The sequence below is a fragment of the Cygnus olor genome, chromosome 10 (assembly GCF_009769625.2).
Source record: "Cygnus olor isolate bCygOlo1 chromosome 10, bCygOlo1.pri.v2, whole genome shotgun sequence".
Taxonomy (NCBI): Eukaryota; Metazoa; Chordata; class Aves; order Anseriformes; family Anatidae; genus Cygnus; species Cygnus olor.
Window position 1 is genome coordinate 22,056,001 of NC_049178.1, and position 25,916 is coordinate 22,081,916.

The 25,916-nt window shown below is 49.5% G+C and overlaps 1 protein-coding gene across 1 annotated transcript in view; it reads right to left on the reverse strand.

Annotated features, from left to right (window-relative positions):
• Positions 1-1,059: 1,059 nt before the first annotated feature.
• The window catches only part of PLXND1 (plexin D1), an 80,912-nt gene continuing 56,055 nt past the window's right edge, over positions 1,060-25,916 (reverse strand). The window contains exons 24-36 of the mRNA XM_040568309.1: positions 24,958-25,088; positions 24,082-24,280; positions 18,158-18,304; positions 15,940-16,096; positions 14,766-14,869; positions 13,624-13,687; positions 12,364-12,398; positions 10,884-10,988; positions 9,894-10,057; positions 8,320-8,467; positions 5,482-5,622; positions 4,471-4,545; positions 1,060-3,789 (exon numbers count right to left, since the gene is read on the reverse strand). Coding sequence (XP_040424243.1) covers positions 3,673-3,789; positions 4,471-4,545; positions 5,482-5,622; positions 8,320-8,467; positions 9,894-10,057; positions 10,884-10,988; positions 12,364-12,398; positions 13,624-13,687; positions 14,766-14,869; positions 15,940-16,096; positions 18,158-18,304; positions 24,082-24,280; positions 24,958-25,088 — 1,587 coding nt within the window. The 3' untranslated portion in view covers positions 1,060-3,672. The remainder of the gene's footprint in view (positions 3,790-4,470; positions 4,546-5,481; positions 5,623-8,319; positions 8,468-9,893; positions 10,058-10,883; positions 10,989-12,363; positions 12,399-13,623; positions 13,688-14,765; positions 14,870-15,939; positions 16,097-18,157; positions 18,305-24,081; positions 24,281-24,957; positions 25,089-25,916) is intronic.

Below are 25,916 nucleotides of genomic sequence, written 5' to 3' on the forward strand. Positions count from 1 at the left end.
TAAAGAGGATTTTGCTAATCTTCAGCTGGCCTTGCCAATGCCCTCCAAGGCTTCTGGCCTTGCTTTGGGGCTTAAGCAAGAGCTGAGCAAACTAACTACTTTTTAAACTTCAACCTTGGCCATGTTGATGCATCTTTAATGAAACTGAACCCCTGTTCCCCAGGGACAGGGTGGAGGATGCTGCAGTAATAATGGAGAGGGCTCAGCTGTTCCTTTGGTGATGGTTAACCTCACAAAACACCGCTCATTAGCGTGGAAATGTCCTGCAGCAGAACAGGGCAGGAGCTGCATCCTCTCTCACCAGGCACTGAATGTCAAACACAAGGCGCTCTCTCTAAGAGAGAGCAAATCATTAAATGCCTGGATTTAGCTTTACTAAGAATCAACTTTCTAGTGGGAAAAGAAAATCCCTCTGGTGTCTAGAAAGAGCAGCTTTTACTGGGGGTGAGGCAGAAGTGAGAGGATTTTAGCGATGGCATGATTATCAAGACCTGCAGGCTGGGGCTGGTTTCACGGTGCTGAAGCCAGAAGTCTTGAGGACATCAGTGGTGGCGCAGAGTACACTGGGCTCCCCAGTGCTGGGAGAAGATGCAGCTTTGTGGGCTAACAGCACCTGGCAGAGGTAAAGATGTCCAGCCCCAGGAGTCAGTGTGGTGCTACTGGTCTTTACGTGTGATTTGTGTGGGTGTGGAGTTGAGTCCTCGCATGGATTTTCTATCTCTCACAGCAGTGCCTGTTCTGGTGGTGGAACACGTGGTATCAACTAAGGAGTAGTAAACTGCTGCAGACCAGAAGGGTTAAAACATGTCTCATGGAAACAAGGTGGTCATTAGCTGAGCTGCCAGCCCTGAGAACTGTGGGTGTTGTATTGCAAAACTGACCCATGAGCTGCCCTCCTGCCCGTGTTTCTGTGTTGGATCAGGGTAGTGGCTTGCATGGTCTGTGAAGGAATGTGGGAGGAGAGGCACTTTGGGCAAAGGATAGCAGTCTGACCTTGGTGTGTTTCTCAATGTCTGGTGTCTTCTATGTGCAGATGGGCAGAAACGTCACTATACAGGGTTTCAGCACCTTGTTTTATTACAAAGATAGGCTTTTCCAAGAGTCTGCCACTTCCACTACACAGCAGGTAAGGGCACTACACCCACGACACATGCCAAAGTTTAAAAACATGTTACAAAGGGCTCGGGTTCAAGGCAACACTACAAACCCTCACGCATCTGCTCTGTTAAAGTTGTTTCTTTAAAACGGTTGTAGCAACTAATTTTTTTTTTTGCTTTGGAAAAAATTAAATAAAGCAATAGGCCCCAATATACAGCCCAGTCACATAATCTGGAGGCAAATTATGCTCATTACTGGCTCATCTGTATCCTTTTCTTGTAACAACATGGGGCTACTGCTCCATGGCCCTTTCCCCACCTCCAACCAAGCTCAACATTCTCTACTACCTGGATCCTTCTCACCCTTGCCTTCCCTGTGCTGGGCCTGCCTATATCTCTGGCAACTATTCACAGTTTCTAAAGAAAAAAAAAATCAAGATTTTTTTTTTTTTGTGAAATCAGTTTCAAAATAAAATGTAGCCCAGCTACATTCTTAGAGTTTCTATTCTGAAGCCACATCCTCAGCAAAAACATTGAAACCTCCACAGTGTATGTACTTTTTCTGTAGTTTTTTTAAAAACAAACAACAACAAAAAAAAAGCTGTTCTTCCCCTTTCCCTCCCCTCCCTACCCCCTTTTAACATACTGGATAAATTCTATCATTTGTTTTAAAATAGATATCTATATACACACACACAATCTGATGTTCAAACTTCTAACAGATGTGGCATTTACTGGAATGATGGGATGGGGGCCACCTGTCCGTGGCAGTGAGTCACCCAGGAGGAGTTCTGGTGGACCAAAGTCATCTAATACCAGGTTGCATCCTTGCCAGCTGGATGAGTAATGGAGGCTCACCTTAAGACCCTGCCTGGAGTGAGGTAGTAATTTTTTTTTTTCCTTTTCTATTTGGCAGTTCAAAAACATGGTGCCTAGCTACAGCTGGGTTAGCTTTCATGGGCAGGTTGCCTTTGCCTGCGTGGGAATGCTGGCTTCACACATGTGGTGCAGCCTCTAAAGAGGGCCTGAATGATGCTGGAGAAGATTGGAGTGGTCACAGCTCCCCTGGCTGCAGAAAAGAAGTTGACAGCAGAAAGGAAAGTGTGCCACCAAGCTGGGATGGGACAGGTCTGCCCCAGCACAGATGCCGCATGATGGCAGTGAAGTTTCTGGTCTTGAACAAGTTCTATTTGTCTCTGCAGTGGGACTCTGTTTGCTGGCACCGGTGTAACAAGGAGTGTGACACTTTCTACTTTTGTTTGCAGCTTGTGTTTTGCGTGACCTGCTCTGCTGGCTTGTGTGAGCAAAAACATCGTGCTGTCATGGGGCTGAGGTTTAGTCCCTTGCCTTTACGGACTGAAAAAAAAGACTGAGCACATAGCAAAACTGCTCTCTTGGTTGCTCTTTGGTGATAACCATGTACTGTGTCCAAGGTAAGCAGAACAAGCTGCTTTGGGAATACACCTCGGTAGCACTGACATGTTTTAGGTGATGATTATAGGGAGATACTGGAGTGTGTGTGGCAAAGGGAGGGAAGATGCTACCTGGATGCTTTGTCCTGCATGCGGCTCAGTTCTGCTCTGCCAGAGAACTGTTGACATGAGCTTAAGCAAGCGCCATAGCTGTGTGCAGCCAGTCAGGTTGGGAGAGTAGAGCAAGAGGCAGAAGTCCTTCCCCTCACCCACTTACATTTAGTCTTCTGCTCCCAGGCAGAAATGATGCCTGTCACCAGCTGGCTGAAGAGTGAATCGTTAGTGGATATTTGCCTACCCTCCTGCAAACTCCACTGTGCAGACAGGTCTGGGAACCTGGGGAAGGGGGAACAGCCTTTCCCACACTGTCTAACATGCAATGCACTCCCTCCAGCTAGCTAACAGCTGTTTCTGTTAGGAGATAAAGTGCTTTCAGCATGCCTTAGCTACTTAGGAAGCAACTGCTTTGTATCAGCCCCGAGTTTCCTGTGTTGCCCAAATCTCAGATGAAGGAGTGGTTATGTTTACACATACAGTACAAAAATTAAAAGGCACAAAAATACACAGAATGCAGCAGATAGTGAACAATTGATAGTCTCTGGTGTCAGAAAACCATGGATGTCAGAGGGATGGTGTGGAAGGAAGGGAGCTCTGCCATTGCTCTGATAGCCTTTGCCATCTCTGCTCATTACTTCCTTAGGCTACCCTTTTGCTTTGCATCTGTTATGGCTTCTGCAGCCTGGTTTCTTGTCCGTGAGGAATCACAAACAGGGATGCAGGGAGCTGACGACTGCTCAGGAGCTGATTAGAGGGAAGTGGTGAACTGAGCTTGCCACAAGTGTCATGTTTCCATTTCTGGCTTGCAACAGCAAATAAATTATGGGTGCCACAGTGCCGATCGGAGGGTTTTCTAGCTGCTCATAAAGGTGTCTTGTGGCTTCTTGTTACGTGAGGGAGCACTTCAGCCGCAGGCCAGGCTCACCCCCGCCACAAGGCTGGTTTGAGAATGACCCTGACGGATGTGGCCCAACGTATATCCACGGTCAAAGGAGGTTCCCTACAGCAGTGCACTCTAGAGGTCACTTCCCCGGGCTGCAGTTGGCCTAGGCTTCACTGCAGCACTCGTAGATGTTGTCCTCCATGAGCGCAATCACTTGCTCAAACTTGTGCTGGAGCTGGGTGCGCTTCGTTGTGGGGTTGGAGTCCAGGGCGGCCACGATCTGCAGGAGAGGCGGGCACGTGAGAGGTGAGGCAGTGTCAGGGTCCCTGTTGCTGCCCTGCTCCCCCTGCCAGCCCTGTTAAGCCTGAATCCCAGCTGGAGCTGGACAGGGGGACACCAGCCCTGGGGCACAGCTCCTGCGCTCAGCGTGGCCCCTGTGCCCTCCAGGTGCACTAGGGCTCAGCTGAGTCCCTGCTCTTGTCCCGAGGTGGAGGGCCAAAATGTAACCAACAACCCCTGTAATGAGCCTCACAGCGCAGAGCTGGCCCCGCAGGGCAGGGTGCAGTGGGGTCCGGAACCAGCTAGGGCTGGTGCTCAGCTGGGAGTGGTGGGCACTGAGTTATCGTGGGTGTGGACTGTACCAGCGTGCTCTGCCTTCCGCCGAGCATCGGCAGGACTACACATCAGTCAGCCCTGCCTCAGTCCCCCCAGCCAAACACTGTTAAAATTGGCTGGGAATAGCTGGCCTTTTCTTTTAAGAAGTCATCGACCAAGGGATGGGATAGAAAGTACATCCGTGTGTGTGTATGCGTATATTACATATGTGTATTGGATTATGCAAAGAAAGATAATCCCTTTTCTGTGGGACTGGATGCAGGCATCTGCCTGCTTGGTTACAAAATACTGCTTGCTATTTCCTCCGCAGGTAATCTGAGGCCCGAGTACAGCCAGACCCACTTACCTGGGAGCGGTATCTCTTGGCATATTTGTATATCTCAGCCATGGCAACGTTGGTGTTGAATTCATTCCGATATTTCTTTAGAAAGACAGAACAAAGGGGGGGAGATACGTTATCCTGATGCAGCAAGTGAGTTCAAGTCCAATCAGCAGGCATTAACTAGATTAAAAGAAGGTTTAGACTGGCTATTTTTATTACGGTACAACTGATGCAGCTGGGCTTCTGCCTTCCTCCTTTAAGGAAACTGTATTTGTTTTCATCAGAAATGGTCTTAGTCTTTTTAAAGTCAGCCTTAAATGACCACAGCTGATAGCCCTGTTTACCCATCAGTGCTCAAAGACATTTTAAAGGATGGGACAGCATGAGAGGTGGGTAGAGCACCCAGGGAAAAATCCTGCTCAGTGGCTGAAGCTGAAACGCTGTGGAGATATGGTTGGATGCTGAAGAAGCCATGGCGTGGTGCTGGCAGGGCTCAGATCCGGAGCGCGGCTGCCAGCTCCTGTAGCTGGTACCAGGGCCGGCATCCCTTGCCCAGCCACCTGCCGGGCTGGCTGCCAGCGGGCAGCCTGGGACTCGGGGCCGGCCCTGGCACTCGGCGGCCTGGGGGACAGCTGGCTGGGGGCTGGGAGATGGCAGAGATCCTCTTCCAGACTTCCTGGCTCTTTGGCACTGAATTTTGCTTTAAATTCCCAACAGTGCCAAAGCTAGTTAGTTTCAAGCAAACTCATGGATGTTTACTGCAGGTCTGGCGGTAATTAAAGATGCTTGGAATTAGGTCAGATGAAGTTTGTGCCTGGAAATTTGAGGCAAAATATCCTTTCTTGTTTGCTTCCTCCAACCTCTATCTAAGCAGGAGCTGACTGCAGCCTACCCGCCCCCTGCCTGTGCCCAGCTCGTGCTGTCAGCCGGAGCAGCCTCGCTGCTCCTGGCCCGCAGGCACCCAGCCCGTGGCCCGACCTGGTGCGCGGAGCAGCAGTGCACGCAGCCGAGCCCCAGCAGCCCAGCGCCTCTTACCCGTGACTCCTCTGCAAGGTGCGCGTTCATCTCCTGCTCGCTGAGTGGCGGCATATCGTGGATTTGCTTGTAGTATCGCTGCACGATCTTCCTGTACTCTGGGATCTCCTTGGCGTAAAGTAGTTTATTGGTCGGGGAGTCCTAGAGTGAGAATGAGATACTGGAATCAGACACCATATTGCTTCTGGCTGAGAACTCCTTATCCTCTTTGTCTGGCTGAAGTGTTGGCTATCAGACAGGGCCTTCAGCTACAGCTGGGTTCAGGAAACAGTTTTCGGGCCTGGCTTTACACAAACAGGAGTGTGGTGGGACAGCACCGAGGCACAACCCTGCTAATGAGAGCGCTGCTTGCACAACATGTCAAGGTGCTGCAGACAGTTACCACCTGCTTGCAGAACCACGGCACTGTCCCTCTGCATGTGGCTGTCCACTGCCCTTCTCCTTGTCATGAGCTAAAAACTGGTTAGCTTCAATGCCAGTGAAGGTAGTCTAAGTGAATGTATTTTAATTTGCAGCAAGGGCAAGCTAAAATGTGTGCCTCAGGCAGTTTGCTGCCAGGTGATACTCTGCAGATACATGTAACACGACTGTGTTAGATAATATACTTGTGCTCCATGGCATCACATGTGGAAATGGGTAATGAGGGATGGGCTTTTGAATGCATTTACTCTGGTCTCTTGAGTAGCCAGCTTGATTTAAACCAAAGAACAAAGCTCTCATACAAGCTGAACTTTGTCAGTTGAAATGTTGCTCTTGGATTTTTAATGTAGCTTTGATTTATTTTGCATTGACTAAGCCAGCCTGTCTGACCTATATTGAGTGCATGTAAAGTAATTAACAGAAAATACTGAGTTTTCTTGATTAATGTCAGCTTGGACAAAATAGTCTCAACCTCCCAGCCACATGAGCGGCTTGTACCAGTAACGGCATAACCCCACTCACACTCTTGAAAACACAAGCATGAATGATTCTAACCTCAAGGCAATGCTGCCCCACTGACATCATTATCCTGGGAATGAACCTGGCAGACGCCAGCATTGTATCCCAAAGGGAAAAAGAGCCCCAGGCTCTGGGACGCAGAGGGGAGTAAGATCAATGTGTCCCATTGCTCTGACACTCATGTGTGGGGACTGCTCCCTGGTGCTCTGACAGGTGGAGAGGGGGAGGAAGGATCTGCAGACAAAACCTGCCTGGCAGGGCTTTAGCCATGGAGACCACACCTCCAGCTGTATCAGGCAGTAAATAAGGAAGCCGGGGTAACTGCAAGCCGCTGGTGCAGTACGTGGGATGGTTAACGCTGCAGGGGAAATGGGCAACAGGCTGCAGCACCAGATCCCACAGCAGTTTATTTTCAAACCCAATGACAAGGCATTACAGGATTATAGCCAAGTTACAGAGCCTGCTTACAACATTTTTTTTTCCTTTGGAAACACAAAAGATTCCCATGTTGCCTTCTCTTTATTTTTTAATTTGTGTCTGGTTTGTCCACTCTGTATTACAAAGAGATGGAGAGTGTTTTATTAACTTATTGCACACTGCTGATGTACAGAGCATGTCTGCTCTCTCATTTGCAGTATCAGAAGTAACACTACTGAACACCCTGTAACTAGAGGAAGAACTCAGCCTGGATAGTTCAGTGATATACTGCATGTATATGCAAGCTGGTTTTTATGCTGAGGATTTATTCTCCACCCATTACTCAACAGCTCTTTCACTTATGCTATTGTACTGCCGAAAAATGTTTCCATCTGGTGTCTGACTCCAGCTGACCCCTCTTCCCCTCATCCACAGCTTGACAAGGACAAATTGTAGGTGTTTCGTAACACTTGCTAAAATATGTCCAAAACCCAAACAAACAAAAATCAAGAGCTCATTAGATCTTCCTCCAGTATTAATCTCTCCCAGTAGAGGCTTCCTGTCACTCTCAGTCTGGGGGATGCACTGAGCAGCGCACGTCTCTCGCAGTCGGGTCCCCTCTACGTCACACACCCAGCTTCTGGGGCGGGGGGGACGGCAAGATATGATTTACAGCATTTGCTAATAAAACATATTTATGTTGGGAAGTTTCAAATGTCAACACCACACAGCCAAGACAGAGGGAGAGCAGCGAGCATGCACGCTGCCTCCCAGCCTGTGGGGCGGCATGCAGCAGGCTGGCGGCCAGAGCGGAGGCCTGGCCCAGCAGCCTCGCCGTTGGCTCAGTGCAAGGGGTGACCAGCGTGTGCTGGCGATGCTGCGGCCGGGGGCCTGTGCCATGGCACCGAGTGCTCCACAGGTGGGCTATGGCAGCACCCGCCAGTGCTTCCCACGGGCTGATGGACGGGATGGCACCAGGCAAGCCCTGTGCCTCCACATGCGAGCCAGGCTGGGGCTGTGCTGCCACAGCTCCCCCTTCACAAATGCTCCAGCTTGGCCTTAGGGGTGGCCCTACAGAGGTTGTGCTAAGCTGGGTGTTCTACAGCTGTGGGACAACATGTATAGCCACTCAGCAACACTGAGCAACGGCTGGGCCTCCGTCCTCCAAGCTTTCCAGGCTGTGGGCCTTTGCTCTTTGTCCATCTTGCAGTGCATTCCCACTCCCTGACCTCTGCTTGTGGCAGAGGGGGGTGCAAATTTCAAGCTTAAGCCTGAACAAAGCAGAGGGGAAGGGAGGAGAGGATAACTCATCCTTGGAGATATTGAAGCCTCAAGTGCATGAAACTGAGCAGGTGGCCCACAGTCAGCTCTGCTTCTGGGGACAGGTTTGGGCCAGGTGACCTCTGACAGTCCCTCTCCATCCATATTATTTTGTGTCTATGACTGCCAGAGCAGGAATGGGCTGTCCCCTCTGGACTGTACCTTGCCCAGCTGCAGGTCAGACAGGGAGCAGGCGTCAATGAAGGCCTGGGCTATCACAGAGAGACAGGCGTCAATGTGGTCTGTCTTGTCAATGTCAAAGACAAACTGAGGGTTCTTCAGGATGTTGACCCAAAACCTCAGAGGTAGGCTGTGAAGGAAACAAGACAGGAACACACCAGGTGAATTTTTGTACTCCACAGAGAGAGGAGAGGAAATGCAGGAAAGACGATAGAACTTGAATACAAGAGAGGAAAAAATGAGGAGCCAGGCTCTGTTATTTATTCACATCCTGGCACTGTACATTCCTCTGTCTAGCTGGACGGGCAGGCACATGTCCTAACCCTGAAGAGACCCTTGCTCAGGCTGAGGTACAAGGCATGGACAGGAGACTTTATGTACAGCCTTAACCAGGTGAGCACACACCCTGCTCCTTCAGCAGCTCGCTGAGCCAGATGTGCTCCACAAGAGGCACTGGCATTCTGCATGCATGGGGCTTTTGAATCAGGCTTCCTCACTTGCTGACTTTTTTTTGTAGCAATGGTGACAGCTCCTTTTCCATTTTCCCTGACAGTAACTATCATCTGGTTCTGATGGTAAGCCTGGCCCCATGAAATACACTTCATATGTATTTTTTTCTGCTCTCTCATCATTTTCTTCTCTGGTTATTTCAGTGCTCGTTTGGCTGCCACACAGTTTCAGTATATTGCTCGCCCTGCCTACCATCCCTCCTCAGCAGCTGAAGAGTAAAAGCTGCTATACATCTTTGTTCTACTGCTAATTAAAGGTAATGAAGGCTCGACAAATCTGTAGTTCACGTGTTGTTCTACATGCCTGCTATCCCAGCCAAATTGGTTTTTAATTTTCACATGTTGGGCTGGGAACAGTTGCTGTCCCTGCAGCCTCAGAAGTGCAGAGCTTCTCCTCCTGGTTTTTGCCCTGCTCTATTTTCCCCCTTCACTTTGGCTCCCCTCATGCCATTTCTGCTGCTCATCACATTCCTCAGCACCGCTCCCGGCTGGTTCCTGGTGCTCTGGTACCAGCAGAATGCAGCACCAGCAGCCTGGAGTCCTGTGAATGCCCTGGAGCCTCAGCTTGGTTACAGAGATAAGTCAGGAAAAGTGGCCCCAAAGGGCTGAAAATGAAATCAAATCAAAAGAAATCAAATGAAAAGGAGCCAAATATGCTGATTTTAAAATCACCATGATGTTTTAAGACCTTATGTGATTTTTGGAATCTACGTCTGATTCTTTATTGCTTAGAATTTATGCCACTTCTGTCTCCAGTCATCCCATCCCTCCTCTGTTTCTTTTAACTATTTGTATTACTGTGCCTATTCCTTCCGCCCTTTATCTGACTATGCCTCCTCTTCCAGCTCTCTGCTCCCCTGAGCTCTGCATTTGTTCAAACCTCTCCGAACCCACTCATTTGGGCCCATTTTTCAGCCTTTCCCTGTTTTCCAAGTTCCTCATTGGTTCTACTTCTAGCAGCCTAATGGTTAATCCAGGACACCAAGGCTTTGCAGCTGCTGCTCTGAGAGATGTAAGGAAAGAAAGAAGAGGTCTTCTCTTCCAAACCTGTTGGTCTTCCAGATGTGCATAGTGTCAGGATCGGTGATCCCTCTTTTCTCTGCTTGCTCCTCTAGGAAGTCAAAGAAATACTTCACAGCCACAGGCGGCTTGTCATCTCGGATACTGAGAATGGCTTTGAACAAGTCGTCCAGGAACTTCTGCAGTGTGCCCTGTGGGACAAGCATACAAGATCGAGACTGCAGAAAGCAGCAGCACCTGAGCCCCGAAAAATGGTGTGAGGAACTGTGACTGCTACACACAAGGGGAAATACTTTGCTGCCAGTTGGATACGTCACAAGAGGAAGGGGATGCTAAAGCAAGGAGGGAAAGGTTTGTTTGTGCATAGTGATATAATTAGCTTGCATTTGGGTTTAATTTCTTTTGGCATCGAGGTTTTCTTTCTTACTGCTAGGATCTCACATCTGTGATTGTTCTGCACAGTAAATACAAAAAAGACTGGAGACTGCTGGCCATTCTTGTGATCTCTGCTCCAGTGAAGCATCATGCTGGGATTAAAGATGGGCTGGGAGCCCAACTGCTGGAGCTAAGCACTCGCAGCGAGTGGGGAAGTTTAAATCTGCATTAAGATCGCACAGACATTCCTCCTGCTTGCAGAGCTGAACATCTCCATTCCCTTTCCCAGCAGGCTCACTCAATGGGGCGATGGGTTCAGGTCTGAATTGAGCACTGTGAGCCCCAAGGCGGTAAGCATCCATTTCATGTGTAGAGACCCCAGACCTGCACTTAGGGAGATTATATGGGGCTTCACACAGCAGCGCTGCTCTCAGAGGGAGAGCTGCAGAGCTAGAGGGAACCAAAGAGCCAGTGGAGCCCAGCAGCCTCGCTGAAGACTCCCGGAACATTCAGGACAGATGAATCCCAAAGCCCCTTGAATGTGACTGGCCCTGCAGCACTCCTGTCTTAGACCAGTCTTCTTGCTATAGGCCGCAAGGAACACTCCCACTTGCCGTAAGCAACCATGTTCCCACCTCCTACCTTTGTAGAGAGCAGCCTGGTCAGGTAGATCTCCGGTAGGACTTTCTTCCTATGGCTCTGTCTGTGGGACTTCTTATGTTCAACTGATTCATCAGTTGGAAGAACCTGGTCCAATATAAAACATATGTTCAGAATGCTCCTCCCCGGAAGTGTCACACTGAATATTCATTTAACTATAGAATTTCAACTGCATATACAATCCAATTAAAAAGCAGTTACTTGTTATAAATACACCCTTATATGGCTTCAGAAAAGTAATTCATAATATTCAGTTTTTCTGACATTTGTTGCTCTTGCTCTCTTTATTGCCTCTCTCAATCTAGACAAAGAGAATGAAACAATCAATCTCACTTTGCAAGTTAGTCTGTTTGCCTTCCTGCTCTCTGTGAAGTATTCCTGTGTGGCTGCAGTTTAGGTTCCCAGAAACAAGAACAAGGCTTCCATGGAAAGCAGCTTTTCTTAGATTTGGAAAAAAAGTGCAAGAACAATCAGCCAATATTCCTACCCTGGGCTTTTTAAAAACAAAATAAATATTCCACAGCTCAGGTCGGTTAATTACTGCTCTCTAATGACCTAGCAAGCCATTTAAGTACATCTTGGCATTGTTTCATATGTGCACATTCAGTTTCCTGTCCCTTCTCCCTCCTTGCTCCTGTGTGTATGTGTGCATGTGCACGTGCGTGTGTTCATGGTGTGTTAGTATTCAGCATGGAAACTTTAGCAGAGAAAAAAAAAGCTACACAATACTGTTGTTGTCCTTAACACTTTTTTTCATAACAGCTTTTAACAACATTTAGCACTTCATACTTCCAGAGTGGTGCACAAGCAGGAACTAATAAATCTCCCCAGCCCTGGGAAGCAGGCAGAGTGCCAGCAGCTCCTACTAGGTGACTTGACCAAGGCTGTGCAGAATGTACCTGGTGGCACCGCTCCATGCTCAGATTGCACTTCTGAACTCTCCGTGGCCGCTGACAGCTGGATCAGACCACAGTAATTACTTTGCTGTCTTGATAATTAATTATTATGTCCCATAGTACTAAAGCTTTTCTACAGATAACCTTTCTGCTCCTTTTTGGGCCTCTCTGAAGAAAACTAACGACCACTGATACAGCCTGTTCATCACATCTGATGGTTCAGCCCACAGAGATGAATTAAGTTAATATCAGAGAGGCTGCAAAGATATTCTCTTCTTTCATCACATACACTAGAAAAATAGGAGCCCAGAGACTTAAGTGCAGGTGAAGAGAGAGATGGCTGCACACACACAGCCTTACTGGTTGCCTTTGCTCCCAACGTTTCTCAGGCTACCGACAGCTCTGGCCATGCAGTGCGGGGAGGGGAGCCCGGAGCCGCCACACGCAGCAAGGAGCTGGCAGCACTGCCGCCCACCCGCTGCGGACACCGCGCCGCACCGCCACCCCCGCAGCCACCAGCCGCAGCCGGCCACGAAGCTCAGCAGCTCGGGAAGCAAGATACTTACTAAATGGAAGTACTTCTCGGTGTCCAGATCCTTCACTGTGAAGAACAAGAGCGACACAGCAGCTTAGTCTGACAACCCAGACCAAAACCTGCCTACGCACACTCCATCTGTGTCAGGACGTGTGTTCTGCTTTCCACAAGAAGTGCAAACACCTAGCTGGTGTTTCTGCCCCCAGCAATATCAGCACTTTTCTTTGTTTTGGCAGTGTTTATCTATTGCCTTCTCGGGAGGGAGGTGGGTACCTCAGGAAGCACTTTAAGGGGTGCTTTAAGTCTCCCAAGGGGTGTTGCAAGAGGAATCTAAGAGGGTGTGAGAGCAGGATTAGCACAGGGCCTCTCCTGCATGCCGCCCCTGAGCCAGGTGCCCACAGCACCGCGATGGCCTGCTACGTCTCCCAGCATTTGTCCCCGGGGCAGCCACAGCCTGGCCGCCTGTCCTCACGCTAACGGGCAAAGGGAATCCCACTGCAGAGACCGACTGTGTGCAGATGACCTAAGAGACAGAGAGGTTGAAACTCTTTTTCTAATGTGAATTTTTGTCTCTTTCTGCCTGTTTTGACTTTCTGTGCAGCCTGAAACCTAGGTGTATGCTGGCAATAAACTGAGCACGGGAGAGAAAGGGATTTTCAGTCCTGTGGTTTCAGATTCTTACTTTTCTTTCACTGTGTTAGCACAGATTTAATGCAAACCTCCAACAAGCATGTGAGAAGAAAGGTTCAAACACCTTTAGCTTAAAGGTTGGGCAAACAGAGAGAGGAAGATACTGGATAACAATTTTTTAAACCAGAAACACAAACATGACATCGGGAACTTAAACATGACAAAGCAAACAACATACACTTGCATCTCCCACAATGTGTATATCAGAAATGCGTACTTCTCAGACCTCAATGTCTCCCACAGAGCAAGAGGAGGCACAAAACCCCAGTCGATTTTTCCATCTTTGCAAGTGACAGACAAGCCTTAAAAAGGCAGACAAACCTACAGGCGCATCCAAAGACCTGCCCTCGGCAGTGTCACACTCAGTGGCTGCCAGGCACGAAGCTGAGCGATGGCCAGCTCTGCCCCACACCTCTGGGAAATGGTGCTCTGCAGGGGCTGCCAATACCAGCACCAGCGCCACATGGGCTCATGCTGCACTGCAGCATCTGGGCAAGGGGCCCAGCAGCCAGCTCTCAGCATCACCTCCAAGACGCCCCTCCATGCACACAAGTGCCTCTGCCCCACCACCAGCAGCAGGGGAGAAGAAGGGAGATACTACCTCTGCTCAGTGTGGCATCCTTCTTGTCCGACAAGCTCATGGCCAGTGACGCCCCTTCGGGGATCTGCAGAGGAAGGGGTGAGCAGACATTTAATGGTGACAGCGCCCTGGCAGCACCTCCCAGCCAGCCAGGGATGGACCCGGGCAGCTCCCGAAGCCTGGGGATGCTGGTGCAGCGGCTGCTCTGCCACAAGCATACCCCTGCAACTGCCCTGCCCCTGCTCCCCTGCATGGGAACTGGTAGTAATGGCGCTGCCCTACTGGGAAAGGCTTTTTTAAGGGCAAATACAAGATTGGGGCATTCTCAAATGATGGGAATCAGGCAAATACATGTATCCAAGATAAATTTTTGGCATGTCGACACCAGGTAATTTGAAAAAGAAAGAGTGTTGGGCTGTGCAGACACTGCTTTGCCTTTTCCCAGGGAGTGAGAAGGAACCTAAATGCAGGCTGAGGACTCGCTGGGGCAGGGACCATCTCTTTGTTCTGCATCTGGCTCTCAGCACAGCAGGGCACTGAGCCAGAAGTGGGGCTCTGTGGCACTGCTGTTACACAAATAACAACATTAATAAGTACTCAGTTCCATTTTTGATTTTCCATGCACTGTTACAGAGCAGTGAGGATTATGCTTCCAAGCATATCAAGGAACGGGGAAATCAAATAAAAAATTCTGGTTTTGTTTAGTTTTAAAGGAAAACTAGTCAAGAGAACATTTTTGGTTTGCCACATTTTCCAAATTTTTGGCCTCTTCTCAGCGGCATCCCTAGCCTCTGCTCTCAGGGCAGGCAGTGACAATTGTGCTAGTGATTTCAGCAGGGGCATGGATCAAGAGCTGAGTGATACTAATCAGCCAAGCTGGTGGCCATTGGGAATAGGAGCTTTTTTTTTTTTTTCCCCTCCTCTTTCTGTTGTCAGTAATAACTTGTTTTGCATGAAGAGTGTTTAATTAGTTTCAGTGTGTTGCAATATTAACAAGCTTCTCGCCAGGGCAGATGTCTATTCCCCGGAAGCTCTCTTGGAGCTATGGCAACCTTCCTGCTTGTTTCTGATAATCCTGTTTTTGGAGGAGGAACTGCTGCTCGTCCCTGAGGCCAGGCAGGCTCCAAGGAAGCAAGGCTTTTCTGCAGCGCTGGCAGGTTTACCTTGTAATGTGCTAATGTGTTGAGCTTCTTCCTGCCATCCTCCACCACCGAGGTGTCGTCAAGGTCCCGCAGGATGTAGCTGTCGGTGCTGGTGGCAAACCACTCTGAGCAGACAGAGGGGACAAGTGAGTGCTCCTCACTTGGAGCCTGGAGGAGGCTGGCGCAGAAGGACCGAGGGCTCCTGGAGGGCACCACGCCAGGCAGCACACGTCCGCCGCACAGCACCACTGCAAAGGCCTCCGGGGCTCTCTGCAACTAAAGCAGGTGTGCTTCACACCTCCAGGGCTAAGCCCAAAGCAGGGGATCTCTGGACTAATGCAGGGCTGGATGGCCCTGGGAGAGGTGACAAGGGCTCTGCTCAGCAGGACTGGTAAGGAGCACTTCTCCCCAGTCCCTGTCCCTGTCTGGTCCCTCGGGGCCGTGAGGCACCTGCCTCGCGCCACACTGCGCGGGTGAGACACTGCGGGGCTGTGCACGTGGATACCAAAGGTTGGTGGCGGCTCCTGGTGGGGCAGAGCCAGTCATGGCCGGGGGACCTGCCACGAGCACCAGGGAGAGGAGCGCGGCCCTGGCACTGCTCCAGCCCAGCGCACTCTCCCAGGAAGACTCCCCCGGCACCGAGTATGCTGAATTCCACGCCTTGCGGCTCCTTGTGCCAGCTGTTGTGTGGCATGGAGGCACTGAGGCCAGCGTGGTTTTCTCTTCACAGTACTGGGCTTGGATTCTTCTTAAGTTCTGGGAGGAGGAGTTGTCCACTGGGTAAATTAATAACACAACTGAACCCGTGGACAGGTAGGAGCCCATGGGCTCATTTATGGCTGCTTATGGAGAGACACATATTAATGAGCCATGTGCAGACCCAGGAGTGTTTTAGAGAATACCACTTCTGGGGTTTACTAATATGGGCTTCAAAGGACGCAAGTCCAAGCACCCCTCTGCTCACCTTGGGCTTTCCTAAAGCTCCTTTCCAGTTACATGGCTCCCTCCTGCCCACCAGGATCTGGTCCCATCACTTATTCCTGAAGACAGTCCTCAGGAAAAGGCTGTCTTGAGCCTGCCCTCTCCCAGTGCTACTCCACCCAGCACCCTCCGACAGACACCAAGAGCTACTGTGCAACATCAGCTCCTTCATCCACCAGTAAGGGCTGGCCTGTCCAACGCAGCCGTTCCTTACCAAGGTCAACGTCTTCCACCCTTGGCCACTGGGAGTAGGGGACGTTCTTGCAGAAGGCCTCCAGGATCTTCTCTTTCACTTGGCTCAGTGTGTCTGTGTCCATGGCCCTGACGCTCAGGGAGTCCATCCCACAGCCTTGGAAAGAGACGTTGAGGTTCTGCGGGCAGAGGCCAAGCTAAGAGTGAGGAGCGGCAACCTACCCAGCTCTGCTGGCTCTCACGGACTCGCGGAGCTGCAGCACCACACAGCTCTTGCGGCCGCCTGCTGGGCGCTGCACTGCTGGAAGTCAGGCTGAGCAGACGTGGTCAGCTACATTTTATCATGGAATCATAGAATCATTTTACCGCTAGTGAAAAGCGCTAATTTATGACTGAATTTATTGATGGAGCCAGGAGGACATGGGGAGCAGCGCTGCACCCTCCTTTCATGCTGCCTTACTACTGGGCCTTAGCCGTGGTGCGCAGAGACCTCCTGTGTGGTGGGAGGGAAGTTCAGCCCCTGCCACCAGCCATGTTCTCAGCTTCTTGGCTCTGACCAGCAACTAATGGGGCTGCTAAGGCTCATTGCCCTGCCTCTCCCTAACACAATTGGCCAAGCTGCTCTGTTTAAACAAGCTTTAAGCACACTGCATACTGGGACTGGTGCCACTCTGGTATTCAACACCCTCAGCATGCAACAACCTGTTGGAGAAGGTAACTGAACAGTGGGATCATCAGCTGCAAGGGGCTGTGGGCTGCTGCAGATACCACTCAGACCTCGGGGACGCCCTGCTTCTGCTATAGTCACAGCAGAAAGCTGCAGGGCAACCAGAGTGACTCTCTTCCCACAAAAAATCTTCTCCTCTTTGGTAGATGCTCCCATGCCTCTCAAGAGAGGAGAGGGATGCAGAGCACAGACATCTCCTCCTCGCACAGGATCTGCAGACCCAAAGGTCACGAGCACAGCGCTGCCCACCTGCCTGCTGGGGGCTTCATCCCAAGGCTGCCTCAGTGCTACCTCCTGCTTCTGTCCTCCTCTCCTCAGTGTGTACGAACAGAGGGCCACTCTGTGCGTTCGGTTAGCTGTGAATGCAGTTCTGAAGCCAGCTAGCTACCTCATTTGCAAGCCCAGGTCAGGAAGCTGTGCAGAGGCCAGGAGCATTGTTTTATCTAAGCACAGCTGCCTCTTAGAAGGACATACGGTAAATGTGAGATGGATGGCTGGGATTCTCACAGCCTATCGGTTCCTTCGCAAACACTGCTTTCTAGTATCAGGATACACACCCAGCACCCTTGGTGATGACAATGTGAATGCACAGATGAAGTCCGATTTTTGCCATAGAATTAAATGAAGATGATTTTTCACTTTGTATACTGTGTGGGTATTTTTTAAAGCAGAGGTTTGGTTACCAGCAATGCAGGGGATTGCCAGTGAGTTAGCCCTGCAGATGCTTGCCTTCCTCCAACACACTCTGCTCATACTTTTGCTTCTCTTCTTGCAAACAAAGTAGGAAGCAGCTGTACTTCCTTGCTCAGACTTACGAAGTTACCATTTCTGCTGAGAAAGATAATACTTTGCGTCCTGCTGCTAACCCCTCTTGGTCTGTGCTGTAAATTTACAGGTCAATTGGTAACAGGAATCTGAGAGGCTGTGGAGCTCGAACCTGCTCTGAATTACAGTGATGCCCATCTGGGGTAACCCACTGACTTCAGTGAAGCTGCTCCAGATTTATGCCAGGTAATTGAAAGCAGGGTTTGACCCAGGCTCTGGAAAGGCGTCTGCTGAATTATGTGTCAGGCAGTGAAGGGAATGAAGTCCTTCACACACACAGCCCTGCTCTGCCTGGTTGCTGCAGGAGGCAATTTGCAGAACCACTTTTCAGCACTATGTGGTGACACCCTGCACGCAGCCCAGGATGCGAGGCCATAGCCAGCACCTTCTCACTGGTAGTGAAGACACTGATTTGCTGGTAGTAGTGAACTGGTTCTGTCAACAATCTGAACATGGCAGAACAAATTTTCCTGCCCCCCTCCACCCCTAATCTAACCACATCAACAACCGCCACAGGCTGGACATGAAAACAAGCAGTCACTACAAGCCTTGCTCTGCAGCCAGGAGCCCAGGCATCAGCGAGGCGCCCACACAAGTGCATAACTCACACGGGTATCACACATGTGGGCACGAGCGCCCCGCGGGCACAGCTACCTCACCGCACCCTGCTGGGGGGGGGGATACTCACCCTCGGCTTTGCCTCAATGTTCTCCCGCAGGAGCCACTCCTCGTTGAGGGTGTACCTGGCTTTCCCTGTGATGGCATCGATAGAGCCTTTGTTAATCTGCTGCTTGATGGCACAGATTAACAGGAAGAATGGCTCGCCAACTGTCTCCTGGGGAAAGGGAGAGAAATCCACGTCAGCAAACTGGACCTGGTGGCAGCACAGATGGGGCAGGCTCTGCAGGGACCCTGGGGTAGCGAACCCCCCAGCGTCCCTGGCTCTACAACCCCACATGGTGCTCAGGGCCATCACTCCTGGATACCTGCAGCACCTCTTCTCCAAGCCTCTCAGAGGCTGCCCAGAAACCCTCGGACTCGGGCCACATGGCAATGCAGACAGGAAGGTGGACCTTGCAGCTGGCTGCAACCATGGGCAATTTTTTTTTTTGGGGGGGGGGGGGAATGAGCTGTGATTGTCAGCCTCAATGTACCCCATCCAACTTTACAACAAGCAGTGCAGGTTGTGAACTACGACCAAAAGGCTATGCCAGCATTTTATATCGTGGGCAGAGACTTAGTCACTGTTCAGAAGGCTGGGGCACAAGCACAGCTGTGCCAATGGGTACATACGCGCGCAACGCTTGCCAACAATACAAATCTACATTAATTGACATGGGAAATTAAACATGAACATCAGGAAGAATCTGGCATACTCCTGTACAGCAATGTTTCTTGCAGCCTGACAGAGCCTATACTGTATAGCATATTGCACTCTGCAGGACAAGGAATGAGGCTGATGTGCACAAAAGCCAGGTCTAGAGGGAAATCTGGATGCATAACTTTCTCATAAAGGTATTGGCTGAACCTCTCTTTGTGCTGCCTGGTTTGCCCTTGAAATCCATGGGACTAAGGCCACTGTGTGCATACACTGTGGCTCTGGGAACCAGCGTTCATACTGCTCATACCGCAGCAGAGCCTTGATCACAGAAGAGAAAGGATCAGGGTCAACCAAGCTGTTCCCACGTGATGGCAATCAAACAGACCATTTCACTCCTTACATTTGTCAAACTTCATCTTATAGGATAGATGTGAATTGTGACACTGCTGCAGTAAAAACAAAAAGCATAATAGGGACCAGCTATTTGTGACACGGTTCAGCTACACGGTTTAATGCCAGATTTCTGATCCATTTATGTCTGTTACACTGATGTGCAAGTAAAACACAAGCAATTTTCTTAAGAAACGTTTCAGTACTGGAGTACATCCCACTCTCCCTAATGTTCATGTGCAATTTCGTTCAAATGAGGCAAATGCAAATTATTGCACATTTATGTATTATCCGAGCATCACACACACCCCTGCACAACCATTCCTGCCATCTGAATCCTGCTCAAGGCAACAGATATCAAATGATTTTGATATTTCTCAGCTAGGAGCTGCTAAATCCTGTTCAATCTGCTTCTTAATTAAGACTTGGTGATTATTTTATTCTAATTGCCTTATAATTGCTAAAGCAATTAGTTTGATGTCAATTTTGACTCGGCTGCATTCAGTGCAACTGACGTTAAGACACTGCAGCAGGGCTGTAGGTGGGCATGCACCATCTGTGCCATGGTGCATTTTATTTTCCAAGGGCAACTTTTTTTATGAACATGGGGAAATTCCTTGGGCCTTCTGCTGGGGTTTAACAACTTCTTGCAATGCTCCTTCTGAGCACACAACACAAAATGTGCTCTGAAGCAGACCCCCTGGTGCTTGAAATGGAGGAAGGTATGACTTCCAGAAAGCAGAGGGACACGTGAAGTCATGTGGCTAAGGAGAAGTCAAGGATTGCAAACAGAGAGGAGAAAGTGTCAGAAGACAAAGAAAAGTTAGTTTCTGAGAGAAAGGCAAGATTATGAGACAACAGGCAAAGGGATTACATTGACACCGAGACATCTCCAGGTTGCACTACTTTGCATCACTAGTGTGATGCAAACTGGCACGCTGCCACACTGACCCGATGCACGAGGTGCTGACAGACCGTAACAACAGCCCTGCCACGAACAGGAACTCTGCTTGTGCTTGAATACACAGTGAGGATGACCCCGAGGCTAGATTCAGTGCCAGCTTTTGGAGCCTGCCCTGTGCCCCTTGGGAAGCTCTGGTCCTAGACACAGCCCCAGCCACAGAGGGAAGTGAGGGTGCTGCGAACCGCTACATAAAAACTGAGTCAGTCCTGCTGATACCAGGGCTCTTTAATGCCTGGAACCAGCAGACACTGCATGGGTTGAAACTGATCGTGTGGCACCTTCTTGCAAATGTAAACACCCGATGGAAAGGGGGCAGCCTGAGAAACTGGTGAAATGGGTGTTTCAAATCCTGCCGCAGTGTGAATGAACAAGATCTTTTCTCAGGACTCGCCGCACAGGAAATAAACTACAGTGCTCAGCCTGCTAGATACTATTTCTGTTTGTCTTCTTGGCTTGCAGACTCAGGAACTGTGGGATGTTATGGAAATCTGCAAAAGTGCTAATCAGACAGCAAATTTCAAAGAGGGGAAAGAAGGGCTGGCAGGCAGGGACCAGAGATAAAATGGCAAGCTTGGAAACCTCAAGCATTGTTCAGAAAATTCATCTGGAAACAAATCAAAACTGACTTTGGACTTGGCTAGTTGGGAGAAAGGAAGTTTAACTAAAAGAGATCAGTGCTGATTCAGGACAAAAATTACTTTAAAAAAAACACACTCTGGGGCCTTTTTTCCTCCTATTGTGAATGTATTTTAATGAGACTTCATTTTCATTTTTGACTGAACTGTTACAGGCTCTTAAAGCTACCCAGGACACTCAAATAACTTTACAGTAATGGAAAGCAGTTTAGGCTGGCATTACTTGAACTGCTTCATACATCATGAGCGTGGGAGGGCTTGGGTTTTATATGCTTGGGAAAAGAAAAGATTCAGAGCAGACTGGATTCACATGTTGCTGCCCTGCTAACAAGGCCGACCAGTCACTAGAGATGTCCTCCCAGGAACATGCTACAGTCATTTCCAAAAAGTCTTGGTGAGGCTGGGGTGGGAAAAGCACAGAAAACAGCTGCTTGTCCCAGGTGCCAGCTAATTTTAGGATGATTATCTATTTGCATAATGTGCCAAACCTCAGCTCCATCCCCCATGCAAAATTTTGGGAAATTTGGACACAGATCTAAGTGCTGTATTTCAGGTCCTTAATTTTCATTTAGCTACCAGTCCCCTGATCCTGTTAGGGGCTAGGCAAAATGGTACAAAGGTATTGCACGAGGAAGGCTCTTTTCAGCATTTTTCCATCATTTTATCTGTTTCTCATACAGTTTTGCAGAATCCAAGATCTACAACAGTTGTGTAAATGATGCAAGTTTTCAAGCACTTTCTGATTCCAACACCAAGGAGCAAGCCTCCCGCTACTCCTTCATGCTATCTTCTGCATGCATTTCACCCTGTCAAAGTGGTAACTCCATTGCCTTCAGGTGCCCTCCGTATGTTTAACCACGAGTGACTGTGGCCTGCCACTTCTTCCCAGTTGAAGACAGCTCCTTCAAAGCATTTTCCCCCAAAACACAAATGGACGGACTGTTAGGCAGAGCATTAATACAAAACAAATGTTTCGAGCATGTAGAGTTGACTTACAAGGGAAAATACAAGCACTTGGAATTTTTCCACTGAACAACGGCAGGGACCTTTACAGCAGCTGTTTCAAATAGACGTTGTGATTAATGGGGATAATTCAGGAATGAGAACCAGACCCATCGTCACATGTCTGAGAGCCCAGTGCTGCAGGCAGGCGGGCAGCCTCTTTTTTTAACCAAGGAATGCCTCTCTGAGGGCAACAGAGTTTGATCTGGAGGGACGCAAGGCACATGGGAGTGTTTGACTATCACTAATATTTAAATAGCTGCCTTGAGCTAAAAGCAGCTCGTGCAGGGAGGTGCTTCAGAGGCTCCACGCTTGGTTTTGCAGCAGGGAAGGCTCTGGCTCTGCTCAGGCTGCTGGCCCTGGGCTGGGACCTCTCCATCCCTGTGCACAGCAGCGGCTTGTGTCTGTTTGCAGCCCTCTCCTCCAGGGAGGGACAGAAGCCTCTCCAGACATTTCTGTCTCATCCATCCCCTTCTTCCCATGTCAGCAGGCAGCAGCTTTTCCTCCAGTTGTGCCCCCCACCTCCACTGCGGAGCCCATGATGGACAAGCCTCTTGGAAATCAAATCTTCACTGCGCTCTCTTACGGTGAACGTTTGCCGTTCAGAAACGGGGAACAGGCTGCGCCAGGGGGTGCAGCAATGGTCCTGACTGCTGTAGCATCAGCCTGAGCACACGAAGCGAGGAGGGGCACAGAACCCAGCACTAGGTGCTGGCCCCAGCCGGAGCAGGCTGGACACAGGCAAGTGAGCCCAGCAGCACGGCCCGTGGCATGCCACCAACCTGGCCCTGGCTGCACTGCACCAACAGCCTGCCCATGCCACCCTGAGGCCCGTGGCAGGCAGGCGGCTGGGCGGGTTCAGCTGATGGCGGGCACCAGTGTCGCTCTGCATGGGCAGCCCCGGTCCCGGCCCTGGCCCTGCGGCGGGCACCCAGAGAGGCCTGCTGCTGTGGCCACCTCCCCGCCAGGTGCCACGGGAGTGGTGGCACAGGCGCTCGGGAGCTGCGTCACCATGAATTAGCTCTATAACGTGCCCGCTTCCTCAGGCCCACGTGATAAGACTTGACTTTCTTCCCTCTTTTTTTTTTTTTTTTCCCCTGAGAAAGCCTTCTTGCACAATGTCCATTTTTAGCAGAACTGGAGCTAGATCAGATGCCTCACATGTGGGCTCCACTCTCCAAAAGGAGAGATCAGCACTTTTTCTCCCCAATGGTTAAACTACAGGCACAAAAACTAAAGGTTAAAAAAAAATCACTAATTCACTCTTCTTCTCTGACAGGCTGGAAAGCCATGCTCCACCAGCACAGCCATCCCTTTTCATTCCCGTGACTTTTCTTTCATTATGGTGCATAATTATGTGAGCTAAAATGAAAGATTAAGAACTACAAAGCCACAAGCTTTAGAACAAAAAGTGATCATCAGCTGGGTTCAGAAGACATGATATGTATAAAGACAATGAGGTATTGCTTCTGTGGCTATAGCAAACACTTTGCAAAAGAGATTTTTCAAAAGGCCTTTTCTAGGCTTTCCCCTGTGGATATAATGGGGTGTCCTCCAATTAGCTGCTGTGGAATCAATTATGTTATTGCTCAATTCTTCTGGGAAATTCCAACCAGAACTGGCAAGCATTGGAGATAAAGCACTGAGCAGATGGAGATGCTCTGAGATGCCAAATGTATTCCTTTTTGGTTACTGTAGGAAGATAGGCTTCTGGGACAGACATCCCCCATCTCCTGCTAAGACTTGTCTGGGCAGCGTGGAACCACAAGGACATGTCCAGAGCGAGGAGCACCACACACAAGTGGGCACTGGCAGCTCAGCAGCCTTCCTGCCCCTGCGCCATGATCCCCTCCTGGGCTCTTGCACTAGAGACAAAATACTGAACTAGCTGGCGACCATCAGTAAGGCTATGTGAGCCGGTCAGGGAAAACAACAAATAATTGGAACTGTTCCCAAAACCTCGAGCCACTGTGGTTTTTTTTCAATTCCCTGTGAATCTCTTCTCAAGCATGATAACAAATGCTAGCTAGTGCTCTGGCCTTACAAAAGGCAGGCCACACCAGGAAGCCTGCCATGAAGTCTGATCACAACAAATTACCAGGCAGAAATGGAGAAGCAACTGAACTCACAGTTGCTTTTTCACACTTGAACCTTTCAATCTGTTGGAGTTCGTCAACCATTAGTGACAAGGCAACTGGCAAAACTGGCAAGTATTTAGGTCCTCAGCTGACACGTCCCTTGCTACCCCTGCATGCAATGCCAAACCTCCACCTACAACAGTACTGATCTGTTTATCTTACTCTGAGATAGCTGTACATGCAGATGGACATCCAGTTGGTGAGCATCTTCTCCACTACAGATTCAGTTCTCCTCAGCATCAGCTTAGGATTTTTGGAAGCTGAAGCATCAATTAGATCCACCAGGAGGTCCTTCATGATGCTGGTGTAATATTCCAGTTTCCCATGCAGCGCAATAGTAAGCAGAGAGGCCAAGTTACACCTGAAGAACAGAATTGTGTATGACTTAAGCACTGACACAAGAAGACTAAGCTGACAACTATCATTAAAATAAAATAGCACAAAGGCAGTGTTTCTGATAATTTTCATGAGCTCTCTCAATGGTGTTAAACTTCAAAGCCTCTTTCAACGCTGCAGGACCTCAGGTCAGCCTGCACACTCTTACTGGTAAGCCAACTGTTCAGGGACACAAACACTGCACAAGCAGGTCACACATTGCACCTTTTGGTGCTCTTCAGGATAATGGAGAAGGTTTATGGCCATTCATTTCTAATAGAAAAGTGGGATGCCAGTGTAAGTCAACCTTCAGGTGAAATGCATGTCTCTAGACAGGGGCCGGATCACTTATGGTTTAGGGATCAATCTGTCTTGCCCAGCTGCCAGGTCTTTGGTTCAAATTTAGCCTAAATGATCAGCGGCTAAAAGCCACAGGTCTACAGAAAATGTCCATGTAGGACAGGTGACATGCTCAACAGCTCCCTCCTCAGCAACCTCTTGGGGCAAAGCAGGAGCCATACAGCCACCTTTCAGAGCAGAGACCATGAGGCAGCACTCAAGGCTACTAAGGCTCTAGCACCAGCCTCCTGCAGGGCATGCATACCCTCTTCAGACAGGCTGGCTGCCTGTGTGGCTCTTCATATGGTCTTTTGAAGCTCATACCTGTCTCTAACAGCAAAGTCCTTCTGTTGCTCAAGAGCATGGACAAAAACAATGAGAAAGTGCTTGTTGTTGAGCAAGGTGGAGAACAGTGATATTCCTTCTTCCATATTGGGTCTGCAGTTTTCAGGGATCTAAGGAGAAAAATTAGAAAACAGCATAAGAAAAACACTGCTTGTTGTTTTCTCCCAGCCTTCATCCTACCTGACTGCAAGGATGTCCCTGCTGAGCAGAGAGGTACTGTCCTGAGACCCCTGTACTCCCTCTGCTTATACTAGCCAACAGCATGCTTCTGTTGTGAAGGCACAACTGCATCCTGGGCTGCATCAGAAGCAGCATAGCCACCAGGCCAGTGGCAGTGACTGTTCCTCTCTGTTCAGCACTTGCGAGACCATCTGGAGTAGTGTACCCAGTTTTGCCCCCTCCCTTTGAGATGGACATTGACAAAAAAAAAAAAAAGAGCAAGTGCATCAGAGGGCTGCCAAAACAATTAGGGGACTGTTGCACACAGTGTACAAGGAGAGGCAGAGAGACCCGAGGCTGTTCAGCCTTAAGAAGAGGTGGTGAAGGGGATAACTTACTATGGCCTTCAACTGCACCATGGGAGGGTAAATAAGACAGAGCCATGCTCTTGTCTGTAGGTACAGTGATAGGATGAGAGGCGAGGGACACCAGATAGAGCACGGGACATTGATTACATATTACAAAGAAAGTTTTCACCTTTAAGGCCATCCAGCACTGCAACAGGAGCCCCAAGAGGCTGTGGATTTCCATCCTTGAAGATATTTCACAATCAGCTGGACAAGGCCCTCAGCAACCTGATCTAGTTGGAGCTGCTTTAAGCAGATGTCCCTTCCAACCTAAAGACACTCTGATTCTTCAGTTCATGATTTCTTGTTCACACGAAACCCAGCTATGGGATAACGGCTTTTACTGAGTCCCCACGTGGGACTAATCTCATT